Source organism: Cheilinus undulatus, linkage group 6 (assembly GCF_018320785.1).
Source record: "Cheilinus undulatus linkage group 6, ASM1832078v1, whole genome shotgun sequence".
In the NCBI taxonomy this organism is placed as follows: Eukaryota; Metazoa; Chordata; class Actinopteri; order Labriformes; family Labridae; genus Cheilinus; species Cheilinus undulatus.
Window position 1 is genome coordinate 46032842 of NC_054870.1, and position 17759 is coordinate 46050600.

General features: G+C 38.6%; 1 protein-coding gene across 5 annotated transcripts in view; it reads left to right on the forward strand.

Moving 5' to 3' along the window:
- Nucleotides 1-17759, forward strand: part of adgrb3 (adhesion G protein-coupled receptor B3) — a 253558-nt gene that overhangs the window by 124802 nt on the left and 110997 nt on the right. For 4 of the 5 annotated variants that reach the window (XM_041789905.1, XM_041789907.1, XM_041789908.1 and 1 more), the window contains 2 exons: nt 451-645; nt 11715-11783. In XM_041789905.1, the coding sequence (XP_041645839.1) occupies nt 451-645; nt 11715-11783 (264 nt within the window). The remainder of the gene's footprint in view (nt 1-450; nt 646-11714; nt 11784-17759) is intronic. The other variant, XM_041789906.1, reaches the window with a different exon arrangement.

The following is a 17759-nucleotide window of genomic DNA, read 5'->3' on the forward strand; positions in this document are numbered from 1 at the left end:
AGCATTATTTTTGCCTTAAGCCAAGAAATACAATAGCAATTCCACTCGACTGGATAAAGTTGGTAACCCTCCAACACTGTTAAAAATAAAATAATTCAAAATAGCTGAGATAGCACATACAGTGCTGCACCTGTGAACCTGTATTTATACGCATAAACCCTGTGCAATGATGTGAAATCTCATTTCACTTTGCAGTTTCTCCCTAAATGTGTGTGTCTTCTGCTCCAGTTAACTCTTTTATTCATATTGGCTCGTTTCAAAACATCCGTAGGCAGAATATATTCCAGCCGAGCTTAGATATAAGTGTCACATAAAGGGCCTCAGAGAGCCGAGTCTTTCATCCTGATTTTTTGCACCCCATTTACTCCAAAATGTGAAGCTTAGCGTCTGTCTGGAAAAACCTGCAAAGGACACCGATGCCCCAAGTTCTGTCTTCTCCTGTTTTTGGAGGTTCAGGGGCACCTTGCGAAGGGCCAGAGGATGCTCGCGGGCGATGGCATGTCCCAGGTGACAAAAAACCTGCTTGACCTCACCCAGAGGAGGAACTTCTACGCCGGTGACCTGCTGTCATCCGTGGAAATCCTTCGTAATGTGACAGAGACCTTCAAGAGGGCCAGCTACGAGCCATCTTCAGACGATGTGCAGGTAAGGGAACATTTTGTTATTTTAACTGGTGGGTAGACTCAGATCTTTGTAAAATACCTTCATGTCCTTCTGGAGGGTGGCTTAAAAATCAACATGATTTGAGAAATTAAATAGGAATGCACAATAGCATGATATTGATATTAGCTTAAACAGCTGATTATTCGATCTGCATATCGGTATGTATAAATAAGTTTGTGGAGTTTTGGGCTGGACAAACAGACCTGCATCAGCTGAAATTTTTTTGTTCTACCTCAATTTTCAAACTTTTAAGTGTGTTTAAAGGACTGAAGCATGTGTGCTCATCTTTAAACTAATTTTGTAAGGACTGAGGTCTGAACTGATGGTATTAGTATTGACTGAAATGAATATGTAGATATCAACATATTGGATGTCAGCAAAAACACAGAACTTGCATTCCCAAATAGATAAATAAATTGGAATTTCATTGCAGTATTAGCTTTTGTGCTGAACAAATCACAAAGGTCTAAATTTATTGCAGTAAATAAGAAAAAATATAGTTTTAACACTCTGGCAGTGCATACAAACGAAACTTCAGTTAGCCAACCCTGGAGAAATTGTAGCAAATGGATTGGTTAATGGATATTGGATTCACAAAAACATGCTGAAAATAGCTATTACCAAGGCTAATTTGGATTTGTAGTATTACATTATTATCACACTTTTTGTATTCACAAATCTTTGTGAACACTTTAGACTTTAAGCCCATTTCAAGGCCAGATTTTCCTTCCCCGATGGGGCGTATCCTGAGTTGAAGTTTGTCGCAAACAATTATTTGTCTGAATAATCCTCAAGTGTGTGGTGTCAACACAATTATTTAATTGCCCAAAGTCCTGTCATAGCCTCCATTACCTCAATCGTGAATATCAAACACGTTTGACATTTATAATTCTAGCTCTTAATGCCTCCAAAAGAAGCCACAGTAACCAATGAGAGCGATCAGACTCAGATTCATGCTTTTTTTTTTTTTTTTTTTCTGAAGTCATGTGATTACGTGAGGTCATTGGAAGGTTGGCAGGTGTGGGCTCTCCAGTGGTCAGTGGATTATAAGATGATTTTTTTTTTTTTTAATTGTCCCATTTAAAAAAAAAAAAAAATCTTAAGCCGAGTCTGTGGCTAGTGTAAGGCTTATTTGGATTTTTAGAAAATCCTTTTTTTATCTCACTTAAATAAAAAAAAATAGTAGTACTGTGTGTCTGAATTTTTTTCTCTTAGGCAAAAAATTAGGGTATACCGCTTTTTTTAAAGGCAAAAGAAAGAAAAATGCATTGCTGTTAAAATTCAACACAAATGCTTAACTGTTTCATGAACAAAACCCAAAGGAAATAGTCTACGAGTGTTATTCTTTCCAAAAGGCCTTTTATCATGAATTCAGTTCATATCTGTAAAGGTAATTTTGAAAAACTCAGAGCAGATAAAGACTCTTCCCTGACATCTTGGATGCCACCCCTAGGGGATCCCAGACCTCAGGTTGGGAGCCTGGGCTTTGTAATACCATTACAGTCAGTGGTGTAGCGATTCCTGGATAAGTACCTATAGGCTTACTTTACCCCCGAATTCTTTTAAGCAGCCAATCCAGCAGAAGACAACCAACCTGTATTACTTAGATGAAGATACGTATATTTACTTAACCTAAAAATGGCCTTTAGTATTTTCACATTGTCAACTGGTGCTCTGCTTTAGGGAGTAAGGATGATTTTGAAATTATCAGCCAAAGAAGAGCAGATTTCATAAAAACCACGAGCCAACAGACTTTAGGCTGAGACAGATACACAAATTTTGAGTGAACTATTCTATATTCCTCAGCAGTGTTGGATGTAATGTGTTACAAAGCACTGTACTTGTGTTCTCAGATTACTTTTTGCTACCTTTTCCATCCAAGAAGAGTGAAATTTTAAGCGGGTATTGACACTGAAAAATGAGTGGGTATAGCCATGCACCACACCACTGGTTACAGTTTCCTAGGATTAATCTGAAAGTTTTATATTCATCAGATGTTCCTCTCCCTCCCTTTTGCAATTTTAGCAGTCTGCTCTACTCTTGTCATGCTCATTTATGTTAAATATTACCTTACTGCAGACATGGCTCCAACTTGCCCATCTATTTGAAAACTGAGAGGCTAACATCATGCCGTAAAATGATATCCAGTACAGTATTGGCTATGTTATATGAGTATTAGTGTAGGTACTTATGCTTGATATCGGCGCTGATACCCAATACTGGTGTGGGAATTGATGCATCCCTAATAAAATTGGCCTAAAGGCTAAAATAATTAACTATGACTGTAAGATTTAAGTAGGAATTTCCCATACTAAGGACCATAGAAGCTCACTGCATTTATTTGGAATAGCATCTTGTATTTTTAACTTTGCAGTTCCAGTCAAAGAAAAGAAAAGATATATTTTTTTAATGTTGTTCATCCTTAGATTGTGGTGATTTTAGTCAGTTATACAAGCAACAATAGTCTATACTAAAATAAGATCTTCTAGCATGTCTGAAATAGCACAAAGACTGACAAACCCCCCCATGGCTCTATTGTATCCAGAGATCTCCTCCACACTCTAAGCTCTCTCATCCCATCATGTTGGGGTTGACTGCAGTCGTGATCCTCTTTATGTCAATAGGATGATAGAGATTATAGCTTAAGCTCCGCCTCCATCACCAGTAAGATAATTTATATCCCCACAGCTGTGTCATTTTCAAAGACACTTTTCTTGGTGTCTTTAGGGCCTTTGTCATGTCTGCCTGGTCTTGTTTTTGTATGTTGGTGCTTTCAGGTTAAATATGAGCGTGTATGGACATATGACTGCCTTAGCATGTGCTAGCCTGTTGTCTTTTAAAGTGAGATTAATGAGGAGGAAATATATGTGACCTGCTACTGATGCTTACAGCGATCGAGCTTTAAGTGCTCTGTGTCAGTGCTTTAATGAAAGGCTCCATTTTATAGCTCTTTTGCAAATTCTCTGTTGCTGTGTCATCCGACAGCACAGGGATGAATGTAATAGTGCTGCAAAATTGGAAAAGTATTAGTCTTGCCCATCAGCCATTTACCGTATGAAGGCGGAATATATTCATCTTTAATGATGTGAAAGTTCAGTTAATTTCAAACTCCTATAACACAGTGCTGATTCCACTTACAAGTCAGGCTCTTTTGCTATATCAGACATTGCGGAAAAATATCTCTAATTTAACAAAAATGGCCAAAACATTTTGTCTTACACTGTCTTTTAGAATTAGAGAGGTAGAAGAGAGAGGAAAGAGAGATATTCAATTACATAAAGAAAAGAAACATTACAAGGACAGCCAAAATATCCTGATTAGTGTCAAAGTTGAAGTGATTTTTTAAAAATATATTCTTTTAATTTTTTTGGACTGCAGACAGTTTGGCACAGCACTGAATGAAAAGGAGAGAAAAGACAACAAGAAAAGCAACAGACAAGCTCAAATCCATGACCGTTTTTGAATGTTAAAGAAGTACATGGGGGAGGAAAAGAGGCTCAATCCCAATACAACCCTTGACCATTACCTCCTAGCCCTACCCTGCTTTTTGCACATTCATATCTAGGGCTAGGGTGTCCCAGCTCTCACTGGAAAGGAGGAGTAAAGTGAAGTGCAACGGCTATATGCCCCTAAATGGAAATTTTTCAGAGGCACACTCCAAACCAAGATGGGAAGTCTCAGATAATGTCTTGGAAATCATCAGAAAGATTTTAAAATAACTACAACAATTTAATGCCATTACTGTAAGGTTGTTCAAATGGATTATGGCACTTTTATTTCAAAGGAGCATTTTAAAAAGCTCACAGATGAAATGTCATATTAATATCAATGCTATTGATGCCTACTGATGACTTGATAGAAGCTTGAAACATGTCTCATTTCATAGGGAAGATTTCACCACAGCTCCTCATTACTTTAGTTCAAGAGGCAAGGAGATATTTTCATTTGAGGGCTGGAGGTGAAAGTTAGAAATGCAACTGAGCCTGTGTAAAATGTCTATAGAAATGTCTACCCCATTGGTTGTTTGAGCCTTTTAATGGTTTTATAAATCAATCATTGTCAATATCATTTGACTGTTTTGACAGATAAACAAAAACAACCTCTTTAATGTCTAAGTGAAAGCAGATTTCTACAAAGTAATGTCAATTTAACAAAAATATATAATATAAAATAAGTGACTGACTAAATATGTGTCCCCTTTAAAGTGACTGATCTAATTCAACAGAGGTCCAGCCAGTTGGTGCTAGTAGACTCACAATTAGAGAAATGTGGATCACCTGAGTGCAGTGAATGTATCTCAGTGATTCTAGTAAAAAGACAACTGTGTCTGGAAGATCCAGTCACTGGTTAATCATTGCTGCCATTACACCACAAAGACAAAAGAACATTCCAAGCAACTCAGAGAAAAGGTTGTTGAAAAGTATGATACAAAAAAAATTCCAAGACACTGAACATCCCTCAGAGTTCAGTTAAATCCATCATCAAGAAATGGAAGGAACATGGCACATGTGAGAATCTGCCTAGATCAGGCCATCCTCACAAACTGAGTAACCGAGCGACGTGACTTGTGAGGGATGCCACCAAGACACCAATGACTACTCTGAAGGAGTTACAAGCTTCAGCAGCTGAGATGGGAGAGACTCTGCAGACAACAACTGTTGGTCGGGTTCTTCAACAGTCACAGCTTTATGGAAGAGTGGCATATTGAAGGAAAGTCTTTTTAAATCTCAACTGCAGTTTTCCAAAAGGCATGAGGGAGACTCCATGGTCAATGGGAAGAAAGTTCTTTAGTCTGATGAGACCATAATGGTTCTTTTTAGCCATCAGACAAGGTGCTAAGTTTGGCAGACACCTTGCTCTGCACATCACCACAAACACATCATCCCCACTGTGAAGCATGGTTGTGGCAGCATCATGCTGTGGGGATGCTTTTCGGCAGCTGGCCCAGAAAGGATCGTAAAGGTAGAGGGTAAAATGGATGCAGCAAAATACAAGAGGAAAATCCTGGTGGACAATTTTATTCAGTCTGCAAGAGAACTACAGATAATGAGAAGATTTTTTTCCCAGCAAGACAATGACCCAAAGCATACAGAGAAAGCTACACAGAAATGGTTTAAAGACAACAAGGCAAATGTTCTGGAGTGGCCAAGTCAAAGCGCAGACCTCAGTCCAATAGAGAATTTGGGGCTGGACTTGAAAAGGGCTGTCCATGCACAATCCCAATGCAACCTGGCAGAGCTTGAGCAGTTTTACAAAGAAGAATGGAGTAACATTGAAATGTCCTGATGTACAAGCCTTAATTGAGACCTATCCACACAGACTCATTGCTGTGTTTGCAGCCAAATGTGCATCTACTAAATACTGACTTTAAGGGGATGGATATTTATGCAGTCATTATTTTATATTACATATTATTATTTAATTGACATTTCTTTGTAGAAATCAGTTTTGATGTTGACATTAAAAAGGTTTTTCTTGTATATTTTACTGCCTAAAGATCTGAATAATATTGTAAAAGCATTATATTTGTAAAAGCAGTGAAAGTGTAAAACTTCGGTCACCTCCATCTAATCTGTCAGCAGAGGTCTTAGAAATTCGATCAGCTTCGTCCAGAGGTGAACAAAAATCATCTTTCTGTCAACTCAAAAAAAGGGATCCTTTCCATACCACAAATACACAATTTACACTATCAACCCCAGTATTATGTGTATTATCTGGGGTTCATGAAGTAGCCAGCACCTATTATTGTTTTTGAGAAGCTGAGATCAATATGCCAAATGTAATTGTTTGGTGCACTTTTGCCTGAAAAAGTCTACATTTCATCTACATAATTTGGTTAACTGCAGGGCCAGGTCCATGTTAAAAATGCTGTTTAGTGTGTTATGAAGCTAACCAAAATGGTTTCATCCCTGGGTACTCCCAGAAAGTGTGCCAGCGGTTGGCTTCCTGAAAACCACTCTGACTCCAACATTTAATATCCCGTCCTGCAAAATGTGCTTTTTGCTTCAGTGTGACAAAAAACACAAATACAGTGCTTCCCAAGTTCCTGCCACACTTGAGATTTTGTTCATTTCCAAATATATAATTCCGCATATATTAGCGGCTTTCACTTGACATTGAAATGTTGCCTTCTGGGCTTTAGCAGCTTTCAGATATCATTATCATGTAGTTTAGGGATGCGCAAGATTGGATTTTTGCCAATATCTGATAAGCTTGCTTTTTCCAAACTAATATTGGCCTATACTGGTATATACTCCACTTTTTTGTATCGTAAGCTGGGTAAGGCACTTTTATATGGAGCACCATTCATACATACAGCACTTCAAAGTGCTTCTAGAGCCACAAAAGACATTTAAAACATCGAGAGTAGGGATGGAGGATCAAAACCAGGGAACATAAAAACCAGGTTCTTTATTTTTTCAAAACCTGGTAATCAATAATATTTTAAGTTATTGATACTGCTATTAAGTCTCACAGGTTTTGACATAACATTGTTTTATCATATCACCAATGCAGAGACATACATCTGTTTTAGGAAGGGGGGCACATAAATTCAAAGCACATGAGCACTGTTCATCAAATTCAACCAACATGCAGTACCTCAGACTGTCAGTTTGACTAGGCGAATGCAAATAAAATGTTATTATGTGTTCAAATGTCACATCGAAAAAAAAAAGAAAAAAAAAAAACTTTGATAAGAAACTTAAATAATGACAATTGAAAGGATGAGAAATCTGTTTGTTGTTTTAGCAATATAAAAAGATAAAACAGATGGGAGCATGGCCTTTTTAAACCGAGCTCTACTTAGCTTGAAAATGGATTTTTGTTTTTTTCATTCCAACAAACGATGGAAAAGGATCAATTGTGGCATGAATGAGGACTCAGATTGATACAAAGTACTGATAAGGGTCAACCTGACACGCCAGATGGATGTGTTTCACACATCTATCTGGGAAAGCTTCAATAGGAAATGCTTGAGAAAAAGCAGAGGATTTGAAAAAAAACTTGGAGTGTGATTGGATGAACGTTCTAAATAAGAGCAACAGAACATGTGACGTAGCTGCTATTGAGCTGCATGTGCGCAGCTACAGAGAATAATGCGAAACATGGCGACTATAGACATGTAAGTACTTGACTTTTGTCGTTATTGAAAAGAAAACAACTCACTGCTGTTTTTTGTTCTTCTTTTAATGGAGAAATGTTGTCAAGATCTGATAAAACCTGTGCTTTAGCAGCGTCCATGCTAATCTCTTCCTCTATAACTGCACCAGCTCTTGCTGCTTGTTTATGTCACGACGCTGCTGCACCTGAAAGTACTGCCCTTCGTTGCTGATTGGTCCTGTCACTTTCTAACTGGGCCAAAACAGTTCAGATGGGAGCTTTGCAAGATGGATTCGCTAGTGAAAAACAAGGAAATGGGCGTATCCATCTGCTTTGCAAGGTTAGATAAGGGTATCATTTCCAGTAAAATTATTGATCTCCATCCCCAATCAAGAGCACTGATGGACTGGATATCTGGATTTTGGTCAAATGACAGAAAGGCTGATTGGGCCAATTACACTGATTTTAACAATCATACAAACCAAAAAAGGAAAAATATTGTTATGCCTTTTAAAAATGTTTTTAACAAGAAAGGGATGTTGATGTGGCAGAACAATGTTTGAATTTAGCCTAACTCTTTTGTAACCCTTTGAAGTGCCCTGGTATGTATTTGGACCATTTAGAGTGCGATGCTTCTTCTGTCGTCATTTAAAGGGCAAAATCTCTAGCAACTTTTATTCACTGTTCATAAGAAGACAGTTTTATGCTCTAACAAAAACTCCAACAATCACAAGCTTGTTATATTGATATGGAAAAATCAGGGACGGGAAGTAACAAATTACATTTACTCAGCTTACTGTAGTTGAGTAGCTTTTTTGTCTACTTGTACTTTTTAAGTACTTTTTTTTTTTTAAATCACTTCTCTTACTTTTACCTCAGTATATTTTGAGTGAACTATTGTACTTAATTACATTTTTAAAAGCATCTAGTAATGAGTAAAAAAATAAACACTAAAAGCCAAAACAAGGAGGTCCAAGCTTTCTACCAACAACATGAGAACAACCAGTAGTTTGGCTTTTACAACACATGGCGGTCTGTAATTGCACATAGCAAGAGAGTGATTCCATAATTCTTCTCAAAACAGCTTTTGCATTGTACTTTAGGTTAGGTTAAACCTTATAATAAATAACCTGATTAGAGGTCCATATTTTCTTGTTGCTGTTACACATTAAGGACAGGTCATATTTCACTGTGAAAGCTCCTTGGGTATCAAAAGTAGCTACTCAGTACTCAGCACTTTGAATGAATTTTAAATGTGTTTCTTTTTACTTTTCCTTGAGTCAATTTATAGACCAGTACTTTTAATTCTACTCAAGTAAATTTTAACCAGAGTAACTGTACTTTTACTTGAGTACAAAGTCTGGTAGTTTTCCCACCTTTGGTAAAAATCCACCACAAGTGGGCTCTCAACCAAAATACTGACACAACATGGTGAGTACAGACCCGCGTTACCCAGCTCCGCTGTTAATTCCTTGTTTAGAATAGACAACTTAGATCAGTAACAATCACATCTCAAAAGGTGTATTTACTAAACAGAAAAGTTTGCAGTCTGTTTTCATTCATGAATTTCTCATCATGAAGCAGAAATGCTCTGAAAAAGCACCTCAGCATTCATGGTGCAAGCAGTCCTAGAATGTGCATGTGCTCTTGGGATCCAAGGATGGGTATTCACTCTGGCGTTGCCTCCAGCACTAAAACAAAACAAAACGTCAGTTTTTTGTTTAGTGAATGCACCTTATGAAGTGAGGGTTTGGGGTGATTGAACATGTTACCCATGGCAGCCTCCATAACAAGACATGTTTGGTTATGGTTGTAAAAACCTGAGGAAATATTTGAGTTACAAATAAAATAAAATATATAACATAGGAATGGTCACTTTTAAATTAATGTATTTCAGTGCAGAAGTTCTAGGTATTGTATCTTTAACAGCGTGGTGATGCTTGTTTTGAAAAATGGGCTAGTCTGTTACAAATGCCAGGGCCGTTTTTTTCAGTGATTGAGAGCTTCAAGAACATGACAGAGCAAAAATAAGACATAAAAATACAAAATATATCAAAACACAGAATTAAAAAATCTAAAGAATTCATTGAAATTTAATAAAATAATTATTAGAATTGTTTAAAATAGCAAAAAAAGGGTCATTGGTAGAGGTAATTAAAGTGTTAGATCAATTTAAAAAAAATAAATATTACCTGAATTAATTGATGAGAGTTGTTTAAAAGAATGTAAGAGAAGATGCAAGTTATAGGAATGCAGCTGTAATTTAGAATGTTTTAAAACCTGTTTTAAAAGCTAACAGATAAATAAAACGTGAGGTTCTTCAGCAGTTTGTTCCAGGTTCGAAACCTCGAGCTGCCTCACCCTGCTTGGCTTCTGATTCTGGGAACAGGGAGTACATCTGTCCCAGAGGAGCGGAGATGTCTAAGGAACACCAAGTCTGTCCTGTACTAGAATTTTAATGTTCATCTTATTTTGACACTTTTAGAAACAGACAAAAATGAGACATTGCATTTGATTCTTTTATCAGTCATAGATGTATGCAAGCGTTTTTGAAAAAAGAACAAGAAAACAACACACAGCAATTAAATAGAACAAGTAATTCCTTTAATTACATGTACACAACAACTAGCTGACAGACAGTGACTCTCTGTAGGGCATTAGATAAAGAATGACCTTTTTTAACGGAGCTTATATTTTACAATTAAAATGCATACTCCTGAGCATTAAACAGGTTGTCATCTAATCCATGTAGACATGCTTGAAATTACACCAAAACCACATTATTCTCAAGTGAAAAATAAAAGCCAGCCCAGACTTCAGTCCTTAGGATAAATTGTGGAGAATAGGAATTTGAAATGACAGAAACTTGAGGTGAGGTAAGCTGCTTCCACAAGCTTAATTGTATATTTGTTTATTTGTTTAATTAACTTTTAAGCTATTATCTGACAACACTGTGCCAATTATATTGTGTGTTCAGATATAGTTGGCTCTTCAGAGACAGGTAAATTCATCACCAAAATGTTAAAGCCACTTTATTATCCCCCTCAAAGCTCAGTGGTATTTGAGCAACAAAATGTCATGGGTGCTGTATTTCTCCTGCACATTTATCAATAGTTTCCACAGGATGCAGAGGTGTGTTGTCTGCTGCTAATATTCTGCAGGAATAAAACCCAAATGTGCCGGCTATGGTCTGGCAAACCCAGGCCCCATTCAGCCATCTTCACACCGTAGAAAATCTATGAGATGAGGAAAGCATCCTGTCTCTGGTTATTATGTGAGCTCTATGGTGTGTGTGGGCAGACAGGAGAGCAGTCAGCCAGCCCACCCCCTCCGTGCGTCTCTGCGCTAATGCAGTGTTAAAGTGGGCACATTACCACCAGAGGGAGCATAAGCATTCAAGTAGAAAACAAGATAGCCTGTGTCAAGAGAGAGAGCCACTCCCTCAGGCACATTGTAGACCAGACGAAATAACAAGGCTAAAGATCAGACAGGGGTCCTATTACTACTGCAGGCATGCACCCCAAGCAGCCCCGGCTCTCCGCCACAGAAGAAGACAATCCACACAGCTGCTCACACATTCCCTTTCATCTTTTTTTCTGATTGCAGCTTGTGCCTCTCTCCCCTAGCATTAAATGTTTGCTGCAAGCTGCAGGGGGTTCAAGGTGTATTTTTGTCAGAGCTGATCCACAAATTCCATCTTTTCTCGGATGGTTTACCATCATGGTTTCAGTGGCAAATTTCCTGGCGCTATTGAGCCCTGCAGGGACCGTCATTACTCCCTTATAGAAATCCCTGCGATCAGAAATGACAGCGTATCATCCATAAAGAGAGCTTTTTGGAGTATGGTGTATGGAGTTTATGTGTCATGATTTTAAAAAGCATCCTGCTGCAGTGCTTGTGATACTTGTGTGGGTGTTTGTTACATATTTTTCCTTTCATCTTCCCCACAGAACTTCTTTCAAATCATCAGTAACCTTTTGGAGGAGGAAAATAAGGAGAAATGGGAGGATGCACAGAAGGTAAGCATGTTGCTGCACACTTAGTAAATAATTCAGGTTAGTTGGCTGACTGTTGTTTGTCTCAGGAATCGACTCAGAGCTTGTTTGCAGTTGCTTCCTTTGAATAGCAGAGATAAAGAAATGTCAACTTAGTGCTGAGATAATGTTATACTTACACATATCATTGTGAGAGGGCATTGAGCAGGTGAGACATCTGGCCTCATTTTAAAAGCTAGTTCCACAGAGTTCCACTTGGTGGCAGCAGCACTGCCACAGAGACCATCCAGCTATTAGCACTGCAGGACTCAGTCCTCCTGCACACATTGTTTCACCCAACTGATTCACATCATGGCAACCAGTGTGATAAGAACATTTCTACAGGTGATTTTTTGTGGTAACGACTTGCTTGGATGTTTCACTGCTTGTACAACAGCAGCTAAGACTCCAACTCCATGTCAGCCTTTCTCTGGCATTGCAAGGCAGCTTTATCGTACAGAGAAACAGTGTGATGGGGGGGAAAAAAGCAGTATCAAGATTCAAAACAAACTCTGGGGGATCAGAGTGCAGCACTGTAGTTTGAAATTTGCGTGCTCTTCACTCTCTTGACACTGTGTTTATCTGTGAAGATTGCCTTCTGGCGGTGTCCTCTGTCGGACACATCTCTCAGCTTGAGAGGTGGCGACTCTGGTTTTCAAAACCGCCACTGGTGTCTGAGACAACCTGAACCCTGAAATCACGCACATCCAGACTCTGACAGAGATACCATCTGTGATGACTGCGAGTCTGCAGAGGGCATCTGCTCCTTTGTCACCCTCACTGCTAAACTGACTTGAATTAGGAATCACCTGCACTGACACTGGGGCTGGGCAACGTATTGAGTTTTTAAGATATATCAGTGTATTTTTAAGCAAAATATAGGATAAGAAAATGTACTTAATACTGATATAGCTTATGTTTGAAATTAAAGATGCAGGATTTAATTTTTACAGTGTGAACCACTGAAATATTCTCATTGATCATAAGATAATCTATTTGAAAGTTTTAGGCTAAATTAAAATCAGTCATCTCCTTTATTGTTTGTAATTTAGAAGCATTTATAGTATTAGTAAAAATCTAATAATATTGAAACCTGTTCAGTAGAGGTGGAACCTACTGTAATATAGTGGACTTACAAAACAGACATTTCTCCTTGTGGCTAACTATAGGGGCTAACCATGACCAATACCACCAAAAGCAGCTGTTATGAGAGGAATTTGTCCTCAAACCCTGTTTCCTATAATAAGCTTTAAGTTATATTTCCTGAAATGTCCGAGTTCTGGTTCCTGTTGCTCTCTTTGTGGTTGTGCTAACGACCATACAATGTAAAAACGTCTCTTTTACAGCGGCATTTTTAACATGCTGTTCACTATCTGCGTCAGGGATACGATTCTTCAAAGTTTACTACAGAATTTCAGATCTATTGAAGTAGAGAGTTCACCATGAGAATTATGGTTGTTAGTAAAAATACATCTTTGTGAAATGATAAGAATTTTAGAGCGTCCACAAACTAAAGGGAGAAATGTTACGGCTCTGACTGGGCTCTACAGTATACAAGGTTGTGTCCCACCTCATTTTACAAACCCTGTTCATCATTATTGCTGTGAAAATTCTCATATGGAGCTAATACAGTTAGCTAAATATACACATTATCTGAGGCAATTGTCCTCTCATTGTTGATAGTAGAAGACACTGGAAGAATGGCATCATCCTGTTTGTGGAGTAATAGATGATGTTCATGCACTAAATTTATCTAATAATCAGGATTAGCGTCTTGTTCCTGTGGAAAACACCAGAATTCACGTGATGCTTCATGGAGGCTTTGGATAATTCTGACTGAATTTTCATTTGTTTTTATTTTCATTAAGTTTTTACTTTTTTTTTTTTCAGAAATACAGGATACTTATCAGGGGTGAGACCAGGGTTGGAAATGAACTTCTTTGCCTGCCTGTCACTTTGGATGGTGGACTCAAAAATCTACCAACCACCCCCTTTTTTACCAGCCACTTTATTTTAAAGGGTTATTTCGTGATTTTTTAAGTTGGGTCATATGAGGTGCTTGGCTATAGTCGTGGCATTAGCCTCCAGTGGTTTCTGTGAAAGCTGCTCCTGTGGTTCTTATGGGCTCAGAGAGATCTGGGGCGTAATGGCTGGAGATGGGAATGTTTTATCCGCATAATTTAACAAGTTTTAGAAATGGGCCAAGAAAATATGTTTGCTCTCCCATACACTGTGTCGAAAACATACAAAGCACTTCATTTCTCCAACAAAAAAAACGTCCCTGTCAGGCACTAATTTATGATGCAGCTTTCTGAATTTTGTCTTCTTCCACCATGCTCTGATCAGCTGTGTGTGTCTGCAGCCTTCCACAGGGATAATAACACCACACCAAGCTAAAACAATGATAATATGAGCGATACTGACTCAAGTGATAATGATGTGCCATTTACTGTGGATACGAGAGGATATTTGTATGATAACCGGAGTACACCGAAGCAGGACTTATACAGACGGAGGGTCAGCGGGCTGAAAGAGAGAGCAGAGAAACTTCATTTGAAAGTTTGAAGAGTTTGTAATAACCACAGGAGCAACTTTCACAGAAATCACTGGAGGCTAATGCCATACTTCATACGACTCAACTTCAAAAATCTCGAAATATCCCTTTAATGATCAATAGGATTTAATTGGGTATGACATAATAATTAAGAGTTATAATATTAAAAGGATATTCAATAAAATAAAATGTTTCAATGGCATTTTCCTGCATTATGAGTGTTAGACTTGCAAAAATTAAATATTTTGTGCACAATTCTTGCAATCTCATATCGGCCTTGTTTAACAATCTTGTACTTAAGATGAGCGAAACATTGGTTAAAGACATCCCAGCACACAGTCAACTGTAAACATTTGACTGCAGCTCTGAAACAGGGAGGAGGCAGGAATCTTTGGTCAGTGAGTATGTAGGTCTGCTCACTTCTGATAATGAAGTTTATAGGCTCAGGCAGAAAACTCAAATTATGCCATCACAAAATCATTCCGTTTATTTACTTTTATACCAGCCAAAGTGGCTGGTAGATTGAGCAAATTCACCAGACACTGCTCAAAAATACCTGCACTTGGCTAGTGGTGGGTGCTAGCCCTTTTAGCCATTTTTAATTGTATGGTAAGGTTATCAAGATAGCAGAACTTCAAAAGTAAAAAAAATCCAGTAATACTTTACCTTTTTCCATGCAATGGCATCAAACATCACCATCCTAGTTTTAAAGAAAATCAACTCTGAAAATGTGTATGATTTTGTGTGTTTTAGACAGTTTGCAGGACTCTGCCTGCAATTTTTGATGGAATCAGTCCTTTCTTATAAAAGCATGGTAGTAGTAATCATTAAAATAACAGGGACGGTGGTGTTGGTCACGTCCATGTTTTTCTTTAAAAAACTGCTATGTATTGTGCACATCTATTCAGCTGAAAAACATATTTAGATGATTTTTGGTCCATATTGCTAACCCTATCCCACACCACCTAGGCACTGTCTCTTAAAAGCAGTCAGATCTCATTTTTGTCTCCATTTCAAGGCTTTAACTAGGAAGGTAAGAAGGGCAATTCAGATGCTGCCAGGCATGCCGGTCCTGTCCGTCTCTACAGGCAGTAATAAGATGTTTACTCACTGCAGCTGTAGTTTGGCAGAACAAAACAGCAGGTTGTCGCAGAGAAAAGCTCACACAAGACCACTTTGGTCATTAAAAATGTGTCGGAGATGAAAACAGACAGATCAGAGAAAATATAGGAATAGTTTTGTCTATGATTGAGCACCCTGAAGAGATATGAGTTAATTATTTCAGTAGTTATTAATGCGCCTGTCCAAGAAGGCTGCTTCGCTTTCGGCATCTCACCAAGCAGACACTGGCTCGGCGATGTTGTCTGATTTCAAAAGACGATGCTTGGACTCCACAGTTATCACTTTTTCTCACTTGCTTTTGCTTTTCTTGCATTAATGAGTGTCCTGAGCTCTGTTTCCTCGTCGCCCACACGCTGCCTGCTGCCGTGGACGTTCAAAAGCACTCCCATGAAACACCTCACTATGAGGTTTTACTAGCTGCGGAGTTGGCTCTGTGCACAGATCACTATATATTCACCTCCTGTCACTGTTACCATGGCAAGGAAAGGAAGAGCTCTGTCTACAGAACCTCCACTGCAGCCATTTCCCTGCGCTGCCTTCACATCTCATCGTTGCCATGGAGACGAGCAGAATGAGCATGACTGCACTGTGCGTCAGACATGCCGGAAGGGGCGACGTGATGTGCTTTTCTCCCCACTATGGCTTTCACTCTGCTGTGTCAGAGGCTCTCAACTTCAGCATCACTGATCCGCCTGACTGGCTTAGCGGCGGCACATGTAAAGGCATGTGCAGACACATAGAACACTTGAGGCATTACCGAGGAGGGAAATACCCTCCTCAGGTGTTAGTTAATGTCAAACAAGAGGGAGGTGTTAATTGCTTAATGTCAATCAAAGCGAATGCATCGTTTTCCTCGAGATAATGCTCAGGAGTGGGCACGTACATGGTGCTGTAATGGTGTAGTCCATGTCTGAGGAATGTAAGAGGTACTGGGGCCTTAAAAAGCTTACACACCTCTGTTAAAAACCACCTGTATTTGATGTAGAAAAAAACTGTCATTGTATTTTATTTCAGAATTTTTACCCACCTTTTATGTAACTTGAGACTAATACAACTCAATAGAAAAAAACAAAAACAAATAAATTGTTGTGGGAGGGGTTAATTAAAAATACTTAATAAATAGATAATAGATAATAGATAAATTAAGGTTTTGTGAACCCCACCCCCTTTAACTAAAATTCAAAAAATGTCCCAAAGTATGATGCTCCCCCATCATGCTTCTCATAGTGTGATCTTTTCTTTTGCCCATATTCTTCATATGGAGTGCACTGCAAAGATGGAAACTTTTTTTTTTTTTCAAAAGAAAAACATCCAAGTCTGGTTAATTTTCTTCAAAAAATATACATTACGTCTCCAAAAAGCATGAGGGTAAATTTGTTAGGTCTACTTAGACCAAAGTTAAACTTTTTGACCATTAAATCAAAAGGTTCGTTTGGCACATTAACAGCACTGCACATCACCAGAAGAGCACCAAAGAGCACTAAAATATGTTGAAAATCTAGAGTTATGAGGCCCTATTTAATGTTAAAAATGAAACAGATTTGATTACCCATAAGCCATCATCACATAAGACAAAAGTTGCCAGTTGGCCACAGAATTGTAACATAGGGAAGTGGTTAACCACTTTTAGTAAAGGAACATTACATTGAAATTCTACGCCATAAAATCCACAAAGTGCTGGTACCTCACAGTCTCTTTCCTCCTGTTTGCTTCCATTGTATCAAACCTAACAGAGTTAGGCAAATTGGTGTTTATTTGACTGAAGGCTGCTGTGTAAACTAGTGTCATGAAGCCAAACCCACTTCTCTAAAGAAAAAGTTACATAGTGCAGAAAGCAGACCATTGTGACACTCTAAACTAGTATCTCAGTTGAAAGTTGATGTTGAAAGCCCCTACATACTTCCTGTGTCTGGCTTTGACAAGGAAGTTAGACAGTGTAAATCCATCCATCCTTTTTCTATTCTGTGTATCCGATTTGGGGTCAAAGGGGCTGCAGCCTATCCCAGCTGTCATTGGGCATGAGGCAGGGTACACCCTGGACTGGTCGCCAGTCAATCACAGAGGCAACATAGAGAGACAGACAACCAGGCACAATCACACTCACGTACGGCCAATTTACACTCACCAATTAAGCTAATGAGCATGTTTTTGGTTGTGGGAGGAAGCTGGAGTACCTGGAGAAAACCCACGCATGCACGGAAAGAACATGCAAACTCCACACAGAAAGGCCCTTACTGGGCAGTGAACTAGTGAGGAAACAGCGCCAATCCCTGTATCAGAAAGTG